Raw genomic sequence first — 13,208 nt, 5'->3', positions numbered from 1 at the left:
GATGGTTTTGTTGGGTACAACGTTCTTCTTGTGACCGATTCAATTGTGAATCCGTAGTTTTTATATTATTTTAAAGTATTCTTCTAGCAATTGTTAAGAACCCCACCTTCACCCCCTAAATGTACCATCATAGTACGGTGTTATATAGGAAACTTTTATCTAATAATACTCCTGTATGCAAACAAGCGACATCGCCCTCCACAAAAAAAAAAGCGGAAGTGTGATTTCCACACTTTGTAAATTTAAAAACTTTGTTGTTTATGGAGTGACGAAAAACTATGGACTGCCATGGTCAATGTTTTCAATGGACGCAACCCTTCGCCTCATTTAATTTGTGCTTAGGTTAGAGCCCCTCCTGCCCCCTGATTGGCACGCCATTGCTGCGTACATGTATTAACCTTGCTTTAAAGCGACCCACGTGCCTCTGCGAGATAAAGTTGTTACGCTAGTTTTGAAAACTTCATCTCGCATCATTAAACTGGTTGAGTTTTTTTTTCTGGCGTATATTTCGACGAGGGTTGTGCAAAATTTGTAGCGGCTTTTTTCTTCTGCGTCTCCCAATTTTTGACTGGTTTCCAGCAGGGGACAAAACTCGCCCGTTCGCCTCTAGGAATAATTTATGAAGTGCAAAAGCTCGTGAAATGAACTCGCAAGTTTTCATTTAATTTTCTGCCACCCTCTCTTTCCTGTCAAATTAAACGAGGGTTTCTGGAGTGTATGCATCTCTGGAAGGGTAGTTTATCCCGAAATTCCCTTCTGGAGCTTTACATGTGGATAATTTGGGAGGAAGGGACTAGAGAATGTTGCATCAGGAACTCATTTTCTAAGGACCTTAAACCAAGGTTGTTAAAAGGTACAGGAATTGTAAATAAATTCAATTCCGGTCCAGGAGAGAAAATCAGCAAGCGTAAATGGGTTCTGGACCGTAAAGAACCTTTCTATTTGCAAAGTATTTCAATTTTTCCGGATCAATTTTAATACGGTCCAGGAACCTTTTTTTCCAATGAAACAATACGCAACTTGGACCGAATTTAAATCATGCTGGGGGGAAAAAGGTTCCGGTCCTGCACCAATAGAACCCAAACCAGCCAAAGTGACGAAGTGATTATAGCGTAGCGTGTTATGAAACCAGAATATTTGGTTCGAATGTTCGATGAGAGGTTGACATTTCTTTGTGCATTTGACCTCATCAAAGTACACTAGGCTTATAGGCTCGGCCTTAGGTGAGTGCGGGGCCGGGGAATACAATACGCGTATACACGGGACCCGTAACTAAAATTTTTCAGAAGTTCGAAGAAAAGAATCAGAGATTTTTGTTCCTTAGACTGAAGTCCAGGTGTCTTATATAATCACGATTGTTTGGGATAGATTAGTGTATGTATTATTATTTGTGTTATCAATGTGTGAAAATTTGTATATTTTAAGTATTCATTATACTTGTCGCCACTAGGTGGCAGGACAGTGCAGACTCTGCTTCGGAGACTGTGCAGGGCGTGGTACTTATCGGGAAATACCCGCACTGAACGAGAGAACAGCGAGAGACATTGCTACGCGGTGGTCGACTCCATTCCAATGTAGTCCAGTGTCAGTGTACATTAAATAGTGTATATAATCAATCCAGTGTTTAAATAAGAAACGCAACATTTTATGGTCATCTCCGGGCAGGATTAGTTTACCAAGTGAACAATCTCTGTGAGATATGACGTGTTACGCATCACAACAAACGTCTCGACTCGCCCGCCATGGAAAGAACGAGTGCTTTCGCGCGGTATCGAAGTGACTTTGTATGCAGTGTTCCAGTTACAGATGTGTACCGACATTCGTACTTACGTCAATATATGGTTGCATGTTATGTGCTCAATCGTAGAACTTTCTGTGTCACAGTACTTATTACGTATTACGTGTAATTTTCAATCACAACCGTTACGCGTGTGGTTTGAACAGACATTCCGTATTGTTATATCGCGCGTACGTCGAATGTTTTGTTACAAGACCGAATTATACACGGTTGTATTCAGTGGACAATCAGTTATCTGTTACGATAACTCATCACGGGACTGAGTATCATAAATTTGGACAGTTTCAAGCATCCACTACAGTATCCTGCTGTCGGCTGAAGTGACGTCATCGCCAACACCCAGGGAAGCTTCAGGTCAAGGTCAGTAGTTAGCTAGGCTCGCACCATATTTTGTTTACTCTTTCCTCACGTACTATTTCCTACACATCTTGCCCTCTTTCCTTCGCGATGGATGAAGAAGAGAAAAGAGTGTTGATACGCAAGAGAGCTGGATTTAGGGGCCAGTTAACACGAACACGAGCATTTGTTAATTCCTTTGAAGATACGGGGGAAGTTCAAGAAGTAAGGGTCCGTTTACAGAATTTAACACCTTTGTGGGAAAAATATGATGAAGTTCAAACACGTTTAGAAGTAGAAGATATAAACGAAAATCACGAACCTCACAGGGAGGATTTTGAAGAAGTTTACTATAAGGTACGGGGTAAAATGGAATCCATTATAGAGAAACATAAACAAGCACAAGCTGCACCTACAGATGGATCGGATGTTGTAAACAATGCTTCATCATTAGGCACCAAGCACATTAAATTACCCACGGTATCTTTACCCACGTTTCACGGTAATTATCAGGATTGGTTAGCATATTCAGATGCATTTCAGGCTATGGTTCACACAAATGACAATATTCCTAAAATACAGAAATTCCACTACTTGCGTTCATCATTAGAATCTGAAGCAAGAACACTTATCGATACTTTGCCCATGACCGATTCAAATTATGATATTGCATGGCAATTGTTGAAAGATAGGTATGAGAATAGACGACTGATAGCAGCAAGTCATGTCAATAACATATTGCATGTGAACGCAATTAACAAGGAAAATGCCACAGAATTACGTCAGTTCATCAATGACGTCACCAGTAACTTAAATGCTCTTCGAGCCCTTGAATTACAAACACCGTTAGAAGATGTTATTTTGATACATCATTTTTTGGCTCAACTTGATTCTCACACAAGAAGGGAATGGGAATTAAGCCATACCGATCAGTCGTTCCCTACACTAAAGGAACTGTTCACCTTTCTAGAACAAAAATGTCAAGCTTTGGAATCAATGAAGTCTGTTCACGTAAACAAAAATGTTAATGAACACAAGGTTAGCCCTAAACAGAAACACATCCGTCAGTCAAATTCTTACCTGACAACTACAAATACACAATGCTATTTCTGTAAATTAGCACATTCCTTATATTCATGCAAGTCTTTTGCAGGCGTAAGTCTGAAGCAGAAACAAGAGTGTGTGCGCAACAACAAACTTTGTTATAATTGTCTCAGATCGAATCATAATTTTAGGAACTGTACTTCAGGTAATTGTAGACGCTGTGGATTGAAACACAATTCACTGTTGCATCCAGACGAAGGCGGTAAACGAGGAGGTCCTCTAAGGCAAGACCAACCAAGGAATGACTCACCAGACACAAGGAATGAAGCTGCAAGGACAACTTCAGTGCAATCTTCATACTGCACATTTAAGAGTAAACCAAGATCACACGTTCTGCTATCAACAGCTTTAGTAGAAGTCATCGATTCTAGAGGACAGCCACATACATGTAGAGCTCTCCTGGACAGTGGGTCTCAGTCAAATTTCATCAAGGAAGATCTTGTTTAGAGACTACAGTTGCGAAAGCAGAAAAATCATATTCCAATCAGAGGAATCAATAATGTTTCATCGGAAGCCAAGCACAGTGTAGACATTCAGCTGCGCTCAAGAGTGTCAGACTTCCAGACTTCACTTACTTGTCTGATACTCCCACTCATCACAGGGAACGTACCTTCTCAAGTTATTCATCATGAACATTGGAACCTACCAACCGACATTGAGTTAGCAGATCCAGATTTCTACAAACCAGAAGGGATAGATCTACTAATTGGAACGGAACTTTACTTGCACTTACTTCTTCCTGAAAGACAAACGAGAGATGAAAACTATCCTGTTCTTCAAAACACTGAATTAGGTTGGATTTTAGCTGGTCGGATGGAACAGCCTGTACAACCTAGTACACCCATAGTAGCATGTTTTGTACGCATGGAGGATAATTTGGATTCTCAATTACGGCGTTTTTTCGAGTTGGTGGAAATGTACTCGAAACCACAAACAGCTGAAGAAGTAGCTTGTGAAAACCACTTCAATCAACACACCACCAGAGATGAAACAGGGCGTTTCATTGTTCGTCTCCCATTTCGATCAGATCATACAGAGCTAGGACATTCATACAACCAGGCATTATTCAGATTACATCAGTTAGCTGAAGAGGAAGCAACCAAGTTTCCGAATGCATCCAAAGTTTTACAACGAGATGTTTACGTTGATGACCTCCTCACCGGAGCCAACAGTATTGAAGAAGCTAGACAATTGCAAGGAGAACTAATCGATTTACTGAATTCAGCAGGATTCACTTTGAAGAAATGGTGTTCTAATCATCCAGAACTTCTTGAAGCAGTACCAGCTACTCATAGAGAAATGCAACTACCATTTCAGTTTGACAAGGGAGCAAGCGTTACGGCTTTAGGCCTCACGTGGGATCCAGTCACCGATAAATTGCAAGCAAATAACAAGGAGATAGTGTCATGTTATGAAGACAACATCACTAAACGACAAGTAGCTTCTATTGTCGCATCAATCTTTGATCCTTTGGGACTAGTGAGTCCAATAGTAATTTCTTACAAGATATTTCTACAACAATTATGGTTCCATAACATGGAATGGGACGATAAATTACCAGATCAACTCAACATGGAGTGGAAACGTTTGTTTCAACAGTTACCAAACATTAATCAGATACAAGTTAACAGATTTGTGCTAGTTCAAGGAAAAGTGGTTGACATTCAACTCCACGGATTTTCAGATGCATCGCAAGTTGCATATGGCTGTTGTTTGTATCTTAGATCAACAAATGAAAATGGTGAAACCACTGTGTAACGAGTGCACTCACGGTCCCCGAAATGACGTGTCAATCATACCCCGGCACGGGGCCAAACGTCGTTATGTGTACGGGAAACCGGTCGTGACTCACGGTCCAGTTATCAAGTTCGGTACTGAGACGGTCGTTTATTGTCATACTATTGCGAGGCGGAGATTAATACCTTGAAATGTTACACTGTTTTGTTTACCTTTGATATGTACAGGGAGGTTATTGCAGCATGCCACCGCTTCAGCATCGGCCGCTTGCCGGCCCAGTCATGCAACAGGTGCCGGCAAATTGCGTAACAGATAGCCCGTAACAGAAACCGCTTGTTTTGTAATGTTTCCACTTTTCACAATTACAGTTACAATTACAATTGAAATAAGCACGTACCTTGTCGCACGGATGCAGGAAAAGGTGTCCTCCCAAATACAAATATTTCCGGCACCTTATTTCTGACATCTAATCTTAGATTAGACATCGCTACTTTATCCTCAGTTGACAGAAAGGGAAGACAGCATCCCGGCGCATAAAGCAAACCGAAAGCGTAAAATGATATTTAAAAGTAATAATAATGATGATCACTAACCTCCTGTGTTATAAGAGATGTTGAAAATGACTTCCTTCAACAGCAATACAACACGTTTCTTAGGTTCAAGAGATCCTGTCTATCGTAATCCCTGACCACTTTTCTGCAAGAATTCGTTTTCACGTAATTATCGTACATAAAAACTCTATGTTCAAGACTATATTTGTTTAACGACATAAGTAATGAATGAATAACAATTAACACACAATAAAGCACTAGCACACCAACTCAATAACACAGTATAAACAAAACGCGTACTGATAAACGCGAACAGAAGTGAACATGAATGAGCGTAGACTCACTGTCTGGTAGCCGACAGTGTTGCTAACCATTTTTCGGCAATGTCCCTACAGACGTAGTCAAAATGTCCCTACAACTGACCAAATGTCCCTACGCCAAGTAAAGTGACTAAAAAAAAAACACCTCATGAGCATGCAAACAGAAGATAAAATATACACATTTACTTACCAAATCTTTCTGCTCGGTGCTTCCACAATTAATGAAGGAGCGAATTTACAATACAGGACCTCTCCCCGATTTTTTGTAATATTTCGCATACTCACTAATTGAGGCCTCCTAATCACGAATTTGAAGTTAAAATTTGGGGGGTCACGTGTAGAAATTGCAAAATAAGTGACATTGAGTGGTCCGCGATCGGCACGATTGCTTATTATTTACCGGAAGATTTTGTGTTTCCAATACTTAAAAAACGAAATATACATTCCTGATATTACTACGACCCCAAATTTTAACTATGTTTGCCTATCCTAACCTAACCTAACCGTACCTGAATGGTTCGTGGGGCTATCCGTCAATGGTTTGTTGGGCTACCCGTGCATGTTTTTTTCGAGCCCAAATTTTAACTATGTTTGCCTAACCTAACTTAACCTAAACTTACCGAGAATGGTCAGTGGGGCTATTCCTGAATGGTTTTGCGGTAATTGTGATTACGAACCGATAAAAAATATTATTTTCGTAGCACTTTAACGGCAAACGTTCATCATCGAAGGCCATTTTCGTATCCTGCAATTTTATGATTGATGTACTGTTGCCAAATTTACCTGTAATCAAATCAGTTCTTCTACATCGTGATTGTCGCTGTCACATGTAAGCACATTCTTTGGGCAATATACTGAAATCCATAAGTTTATTAATTAGCCCACAGCCATCCTCCTGCACACTCCACCTAACAATCTGTACAACATTAACAACTTTTTTACTGTTCTCTTCCGCCATTCTTACACGATCCATGCTCTCCAAGTATGAAATCAACAGTGTGGCAACGCTGTAGACAGCGTAACTAATTTTAATTTGTTCATATCAACAAATATGGCTACCATACTTGTATACGGAGAATCATTGCGAGAATTGAAAAGCTTATTTTACAACTTCTACACGTTAATGAACATTTTTTTCCCCCTCACCCCAACATGTTAACTTGAGATAAATTATCACGAATAATTATTTCGTGAGTATAAGACGTAGCATAGAAATTACAGAAGGGTCCGGTATTGTAAATTCTTGCCTTAATGAATAATAGGGGTGTGCTGGACAGAATTTTTTGGGTCGGGACGGGATCGGGACGGTAATTTTTTTAAATCCCGACATTCGGGACTGAAAAATTTGCAATTTCCCGACCAAGTCGGAAAATTTTCTGGACGGGAAATGTTCGAAATTTCCCGGGAAATGTTCGAAATTTCCCGAAGCACTGGAAATCTCGAATTTTACAAGTCATTTTCACTTTAAGTGATTGTTTTTGCATTTCTAGAATAAAAACTTACAACTTTCGATAAGTTCCAGAAACTTACAAGGCAGAAAACGTCGAGAATTAACGACTTTTTAAAGTAAAGAATCCAGCACACCCCTAATGAATAACGTTGAGTCGTTTACTGTTGATTATGTTATTTGAAGTCATACATGCTGCTGCTGTGCAGAGATAGATGTTGGTTGGTGATGCTGTATTTCCTGCATTCTTTAACAATTTTGGTCCCATTTTATTTCCCTTTTTTGTTTTTGTATCACTTAACATTGAAAATATTCTTTCCGTTTCCGCGTTAGAATGCGGCAATGTTAGCACTATTTTCGCGAGAGTGGAAATGTTTTCAAAAAGGAACTTGCCTTGAAAGTTTTTGGTAACCGATAACATGTTCCAAAATTCTGATGGAGATCTGTTAGTTAGTTCTTTTTTCTCCTCCTCGCTAAAGTATCCAGATAAACTAATTCATAAAATGTAATTTACCAAGATTGAAAAAAGTACCTACGTTTTCCCTCATTTGGCAAAATCTGTCCCTACGTTCCTACGCGGGCGAAATTTAGTGAAAAGTCCCTATGCGTAGGGACATTTCCCTACGGTTGGCATCACTGCCGACACGTGCAGTATGAAGCGCCATCTCGCGGCTGACAACTCACCCAACCCCCGATAAGCTGCAGGCGCTGTCGCGACAACTGAGAATAAAGTAGCGATGACTAATCTAAGATTAGACGTCAGAAATAAGGTGCCAGAAATATTTGTATTTGGGAGGACACCTTTTCCTGCATCCGTGCGACAAGGTACGTGCTTATTTCAATTGTAATTGTAACTGTAATTGTGAAAAGTGGAAACATTACAAAACAAGCGGTTTCTGTTACGGGCTATCTGTTACGCAATTTGCCGGCACCTGTTGCATGACTGGGCCGGCAAGCGGCCGATGCTGAAGCGGTGGCATGCTGCAATAACCTCCCTGTAGATTCGAACATTCATAACACACTAATAGCATAATATCCAGTACCTGAAAAACGTCAAATAACAACACTGACGAACGGTAAAAAGTGAATATATATTGTAACAACAAAAAAATATTGCAATCAACAACTGTTTACAAAGCCTCCTCACTCTCACAACATTCACTCTATCTCTCTTTCACACACATGAGGTATTTTTACATGTGAAGTATGGATACAAATCATGGATCTCATTAACATATCATTCCTTTTAATTTTTAAACCTTTATGTGAATTTAGGGCATTTGTCTGCCAGCTCCTGTGCTCTTTTAAATTAACTTAAGTGCCAGCCCTCGGAAAGCGGTTAACTAAGACAATTGGGTCGGCGTGGTTAAATCTTTCGTTCCAATGAACGTTTGCACCCAGTCGTAAGTACGACATTATACAAGTTTCTCGGACGGGGGTAATACACATCAGCCTCTCTCGTCCAATGAGAACAACTACACAATTACATAGTGATGCAAAAACTTAATTGGCTCCAGCTGCCGGAATACACTAATCAATCGTCGGCGCGAGCAAAAGTTACCTTAAAAACCACTATGCAACAAATAATACTATTTCACGCACACGACCTTGCAATAAAAACAACTACGCTTTCCACAATTAAAAGGACTCATCAGTCAACTATTGACAAATTAAATGGCGCGACGGGGCGGTCGGTTACACAAGAAATGGAGCACACTTTGACAATTTACACTAAATATTAAAGAAATGAAATGGAGATTCTAACGCTGAATGCAGACAATTAAATTTGAACATCTGAACATGAAATTACCCTTTTTTATAACAATACCAAAACAATTTTTAGACGCGGAAGTTAGGTTTGGGTTTTCCTGAGTAACTTTGCGAATAAGTGAGACTTCGGCGTTAACTGTACGGTGTTGATACTAACGACGCACGTTTACATGTACATGAGACCCTCTGAAGTATACTGTACCAGACTCTGCTACATGGCGCGGTCATTCATCTCTCCTGGACGCGGGACTTGCACACGGTTCCTTTGTGGCGAAATTGTCCTCCGAGGTCGATCGCGACGAAGAATAATTGCGACGATCTGGTGTACTTGCACCTCCTTAGTACTTCGGGCGTTCCTCTTGCCACTAGCGTCGGATGTACGTGGTCACGCGCCGGTTCGGAATCTCTCCAGTGTCGGGCATCAATTCGGCGTCGTTCTGGAAGCGTCGTTCTGGAGTCGTCCTTCAATCTCTCCCTCTGGCTTCGATCGGCGGCGTTCTGAAGACGTCCTTCGGGCTTTGGGCAGTGTTTGGCTTTGGTGTCGTCTTTGGCGTTGGCTGACTGGCTTCATCGGAAGATGGCGATGCATCGTTGCGGGGTCAGGGAAGTCGACAGACTCCCTTCTCAATCTCCTTTAGCCGCCCATGATTATGTAGTTAACGCTTGGCAGAAAACAAATCACCGCGTAATCTTCACCAAAATAAGGCGCACACTGGTACCTCTCTATCTGCGATTCGCTCACGGTACGTAAGGAAACAAAGTCCACGGACACAAAACAATGATCACGCGAGAGTGTAGCGCGGAGATGCTCTCTCTGTGAAATCCGGGTAAAAACTGTGTCTGGAATCATAGTACTGCCTATATATAAGAGATTCAAATTCTTCCGTTGAAAAGGACGCTCTAGTGGCTTGGCTTCTCTTTCAGAGGGATGGAAATGACCTCTCTCCATTGTCTTGAAACGCGGTCAAGTGCGCGTCGTCGATCCTTGCAGGCTTGGAGCTCCAGCTGGTTCCTCTGGTCATCCGTGAACATGGGTTCGAACGCCTGCTGCGACTCAAGCCCGGTAGCGGCGAAAATAATCTTTCCTTATCTCCGCGTTGGTGCAAATATGTCCTGTTCTAAGCGGCGGCTGTCACTCAAGAAAAACCCTTCCCCCAACTTCCGACGTCTGACTCGGAAACAAGTTTATCCACAAAATAAGATCAAACCTCACATTTTTATGTTTGTGCATAAAATGAATCAATAAACAAAAATAATTTATATCGAACCGCGTTTCACATGTCACTAGATACCGTGACAACTGTACATTTACTTTGTTCACGTTCGCGTGTGGCACCTATAAGAAGGATCACCCTTCCTCGTCTTGAATTGTGCGCTGCTTTGTTGCTGGCGAAACTAACACACAAGGTGTTACAACTACTACAATTGGAAGTCAGTAGAGTCAATCTATGGACCGATTCGAAGATCGTACTGGCGTGGCTTGCTTCACCTGCAAGACGATGGAAAACCTTTGTAGCGAATAGAGTTTCACAAATTCAAGAATGTTCTAAGCCTCAGTACTGGAAACATGTAGTGTCAGCACAGAACCCCGCAGATTTAATCAGCAGAGGGACAAATGTAGACTCACTACACACCTCTCAAATATGGTTTCATGGCCCTGATTGGCTATCACTTCCAACAACAGCATGGCCCTCGAGTCCAACATCGTCAAGGGATGATGGCTTCGAACTCGACGAACTTGAAGAACAAAGAACAACTACAGTAAGTCTAGTCACAAATGCACCAACAATAGAATTTATCAGAAGATTTTCGTCGTTATTGAAACTTCAAAGAGTAATTGCATATTGTTTGAGATTTCTACACAATGCGAGGAACAAACAAGAGAAACACACGGGATCATTGTCAGCAAGTGACTTAAGATCAGCGTTGCGTACTTGCATTAGAAGCATGCAACACGAAGTTTATGGCAAGGAAATAAGAGAATTGTCTTCTAACAGTCAGGTGTCAAAGGATAGTCAACTTTTAGACTTGCATCCTTTCTTCGATGACAAGCAAGTACTCAGAGTTGGAGGAAGACTTAGACACTCGCAGCTACCATATGATAGCAAACATCAAATCATATTGCCACCGAAGCATCATTTAACTGAATTGATCATTCTTTCAGAACACCACAGGCTATTACATGCAGGACCGCAACTCCTTATATCTTCATTACGACAGGAGTACTGGATACCAAGAGCCAGACAAGTGGTCAGAGCTATTCTCCACAAGTGCCTCATTTGTTTCAAATTAAGAGCATCTATTTCCAACCAACTCATGGGACAATTACCACCATCCAGAATACAGTCCACTAGACCATTTCTAAACACTGGAGTTGATTACGCTGGACCAATTATCATCAAGCCGTCAATCACTAGAAGCAAATCAAGGTTGAAAGCATATGTAGCAGTATTTGTATGCTTTGCCACAAAGGCCATACACCTAGAATTGGTCGGAGATCTCAGCACCAAGTCATTCATTGCTGCTTTGCGAAGATTTACGTCACGCAGAGGAAAATGTTTGAACTTGTACAGCGACAACGGAAGAAATTTCGTCGGTGCCAATCGTGAATTACAAGACTTGAAGAATTTATTCCAATCATCAGACTTCAGCAAGTTTTTAGAAGACCATGCAGCTCAGGAAGGATTCAAATGGCATTTTCTACCACCCAATAGCCCAAATATGGCTGGACTTTGTGAAGCAGGAGTGAAGTCCATGAAGCATCACCTGAGGAGAATCGTAGGGAACTCTGCTCTCACTTTCGAAGAACTTGAAACACTCTTAGTTCAAATCGAAGCCTGTCTTAACTCCAGGCCCCTCACAGTATTGTCACATGACCCTACAGATCCCAGTTTTATAACCCCTGGCCATTTCCTTATTGGTGCACCCCTAACTAGTTTTCCTGAGCCTAGTCTAACTAACATCAAAGAATCCAGTTTATGCAGATGGAAGAAATTGCAGCAGATGTACCAACAACTATGGGACCGTTGGTCAAAGGACTACTTGCATTCCCTGCAGCAGAGGACCAAGTGGAACACACAAAAGAAGAATTTGGAATCAGGAACAGTGGTCTTAGTGAAGGAAGATCACCTACCTCCACTTACATGGAAACTTGCTATAGTTGAACAAGTGCATCCTGGTGCGGATGGACTAGTGCGTGTTGCAACTGTTCGCACTTCATCTTCAACCTATAAACGTCCAGTTAACAAACTAGTGCCTCTTCCAATAGATCATTAGTTGTACTTTTGTTGATCGACTCGATCAAGAGGGGGGACTATGTTTGGGATAGATTAGTGTATGTATTATTATTTGTGTTATCAATGTGTGAAAATTTGTATATTTTAAGTATTCATTATACTTGTCGCCACTAGGTGGCAGGACAGTGCAGACTCTGCTTCGGAGACTGTGCAGGGCGTGGTACTTATCGGGAAATACCCGCACTGAACGAGAGAACAGCGAGAGACATTGCTACGCGGTGGTCGACTCCATTCCAATGTAGTCCAGTGTCAGTGTACATTAAATAGTGTATATAATCAATCCAGTGTTTAAATAAGAAACGCAACAACGATATAAACTTATTACAAATAAAATGTATACAATTGGTACTATTGCCTCAGCAGAACATATTGAAGGTTAAAATCATGAATTATGGGAGGCTAATTAAAGTTTCTAAATTTGTGCTGTTGTTGTTTGTTTCCTGTTGTTTGTTTTTTATTTCCGATATGGCATTGGTGCTACGTTCAAGAAAACTGGATGTCAAACTATTACTGTACGTATCAAAGTTGCAATTTTTAATCGTATCCAATAATATTCTCTATAATGATTCTTTTTTGTTTACTTTTCATTGAATATTGATGCTGTGGTAAATTTATACCGGGTGGCCCAAAAGTCCCGCAACGGTCACATATCGTGTGAAATACACATCGAATCTGAAAATGAAAAAATACGTGTTTAATAAGTGAAAGAAAGCTATTCAATGAAATCACACTTGATTCCCCACCCCCGCCCCCTGGGGGTGTGGCGGGGGTAACTGCGAAATTTTAAATAGTAACCCCCATTTTGTATTGTAGAATCGGAAAGATGGCTTCATTACGAGCTATCAATCA

General features: G+C 41.0%; 2 protein-coding genes across 2 annotated transcripts; both read left to right on the top strand.

Annotated features, from left to right (window-relative positions):
• Nucleotides 1–2,245: 2,245 nt before the first annotated feature.
• Nucleotides 2,246–3,685, top strand: LOC145996804 (uncharacterized). The gene has a single exon (XM_083133336.1). It carries the CDS (start codon nucleotides 2,246–2,248, stop codon nucleotides 3,683–3,685), a length of 1,440 nt encoding a protein of 479 aa, XP_082989462.1.
• A 7,325-nt stretch (nucleotides 3,686–11,010) lies between these two features.
• Nucleotides 11,011–12,339, top strand: LOC145996803 (uncharacterized). Its single transcript, XM_083133335.1, has one exon. It carries the CDS (start codon nucleotides 11,011–11,013, stop codon nucleotides 12,337–12,339), a length of 1,329 nt encoding a protein of 442 aa, XP_082989461.1.
• The last annotated feature ends 869 nt before the right edge of the window (nucleotides 12,340–13,208 follow it).

This window comes from Lepisma saccharinum, chromosome 13 (assembly GCF_977018435.1).
Source record: "Lepisma saccharinum chromosome 13, izLepSacc3.1, whole genome shotgun sequence".
In the NCBI taxonomy this organism is placed as follows: Eukaryota; Metazoa; Arthropoda; class Insecta; order Zygentoma; family Lepismatidae; genus Lepisma; species Lepisma saccharinum.
Note: the sequence above shows the minus strand (reverse complement) of the source record. Positions and strands in the feature narration are given on the sequence as shown.

What these genes read in the sequence shown, in the direction of transcription:
- LOC145996803 (XM_083133335.1), top strand. Translation starts at nt 11,011, where the DNA reads ATGCAACACGAAGTTTATGGCAAGGAAATAAGAGAATTGTCTTCTAAC.
- LOC145996804 (XM_083133336.1), top strand. Translation starts at nt 2,246, where the DNA reads ATGGATGAAGAAGAGAAAAGAGTGTTGATACGCAAGAGAGCTGGATTT.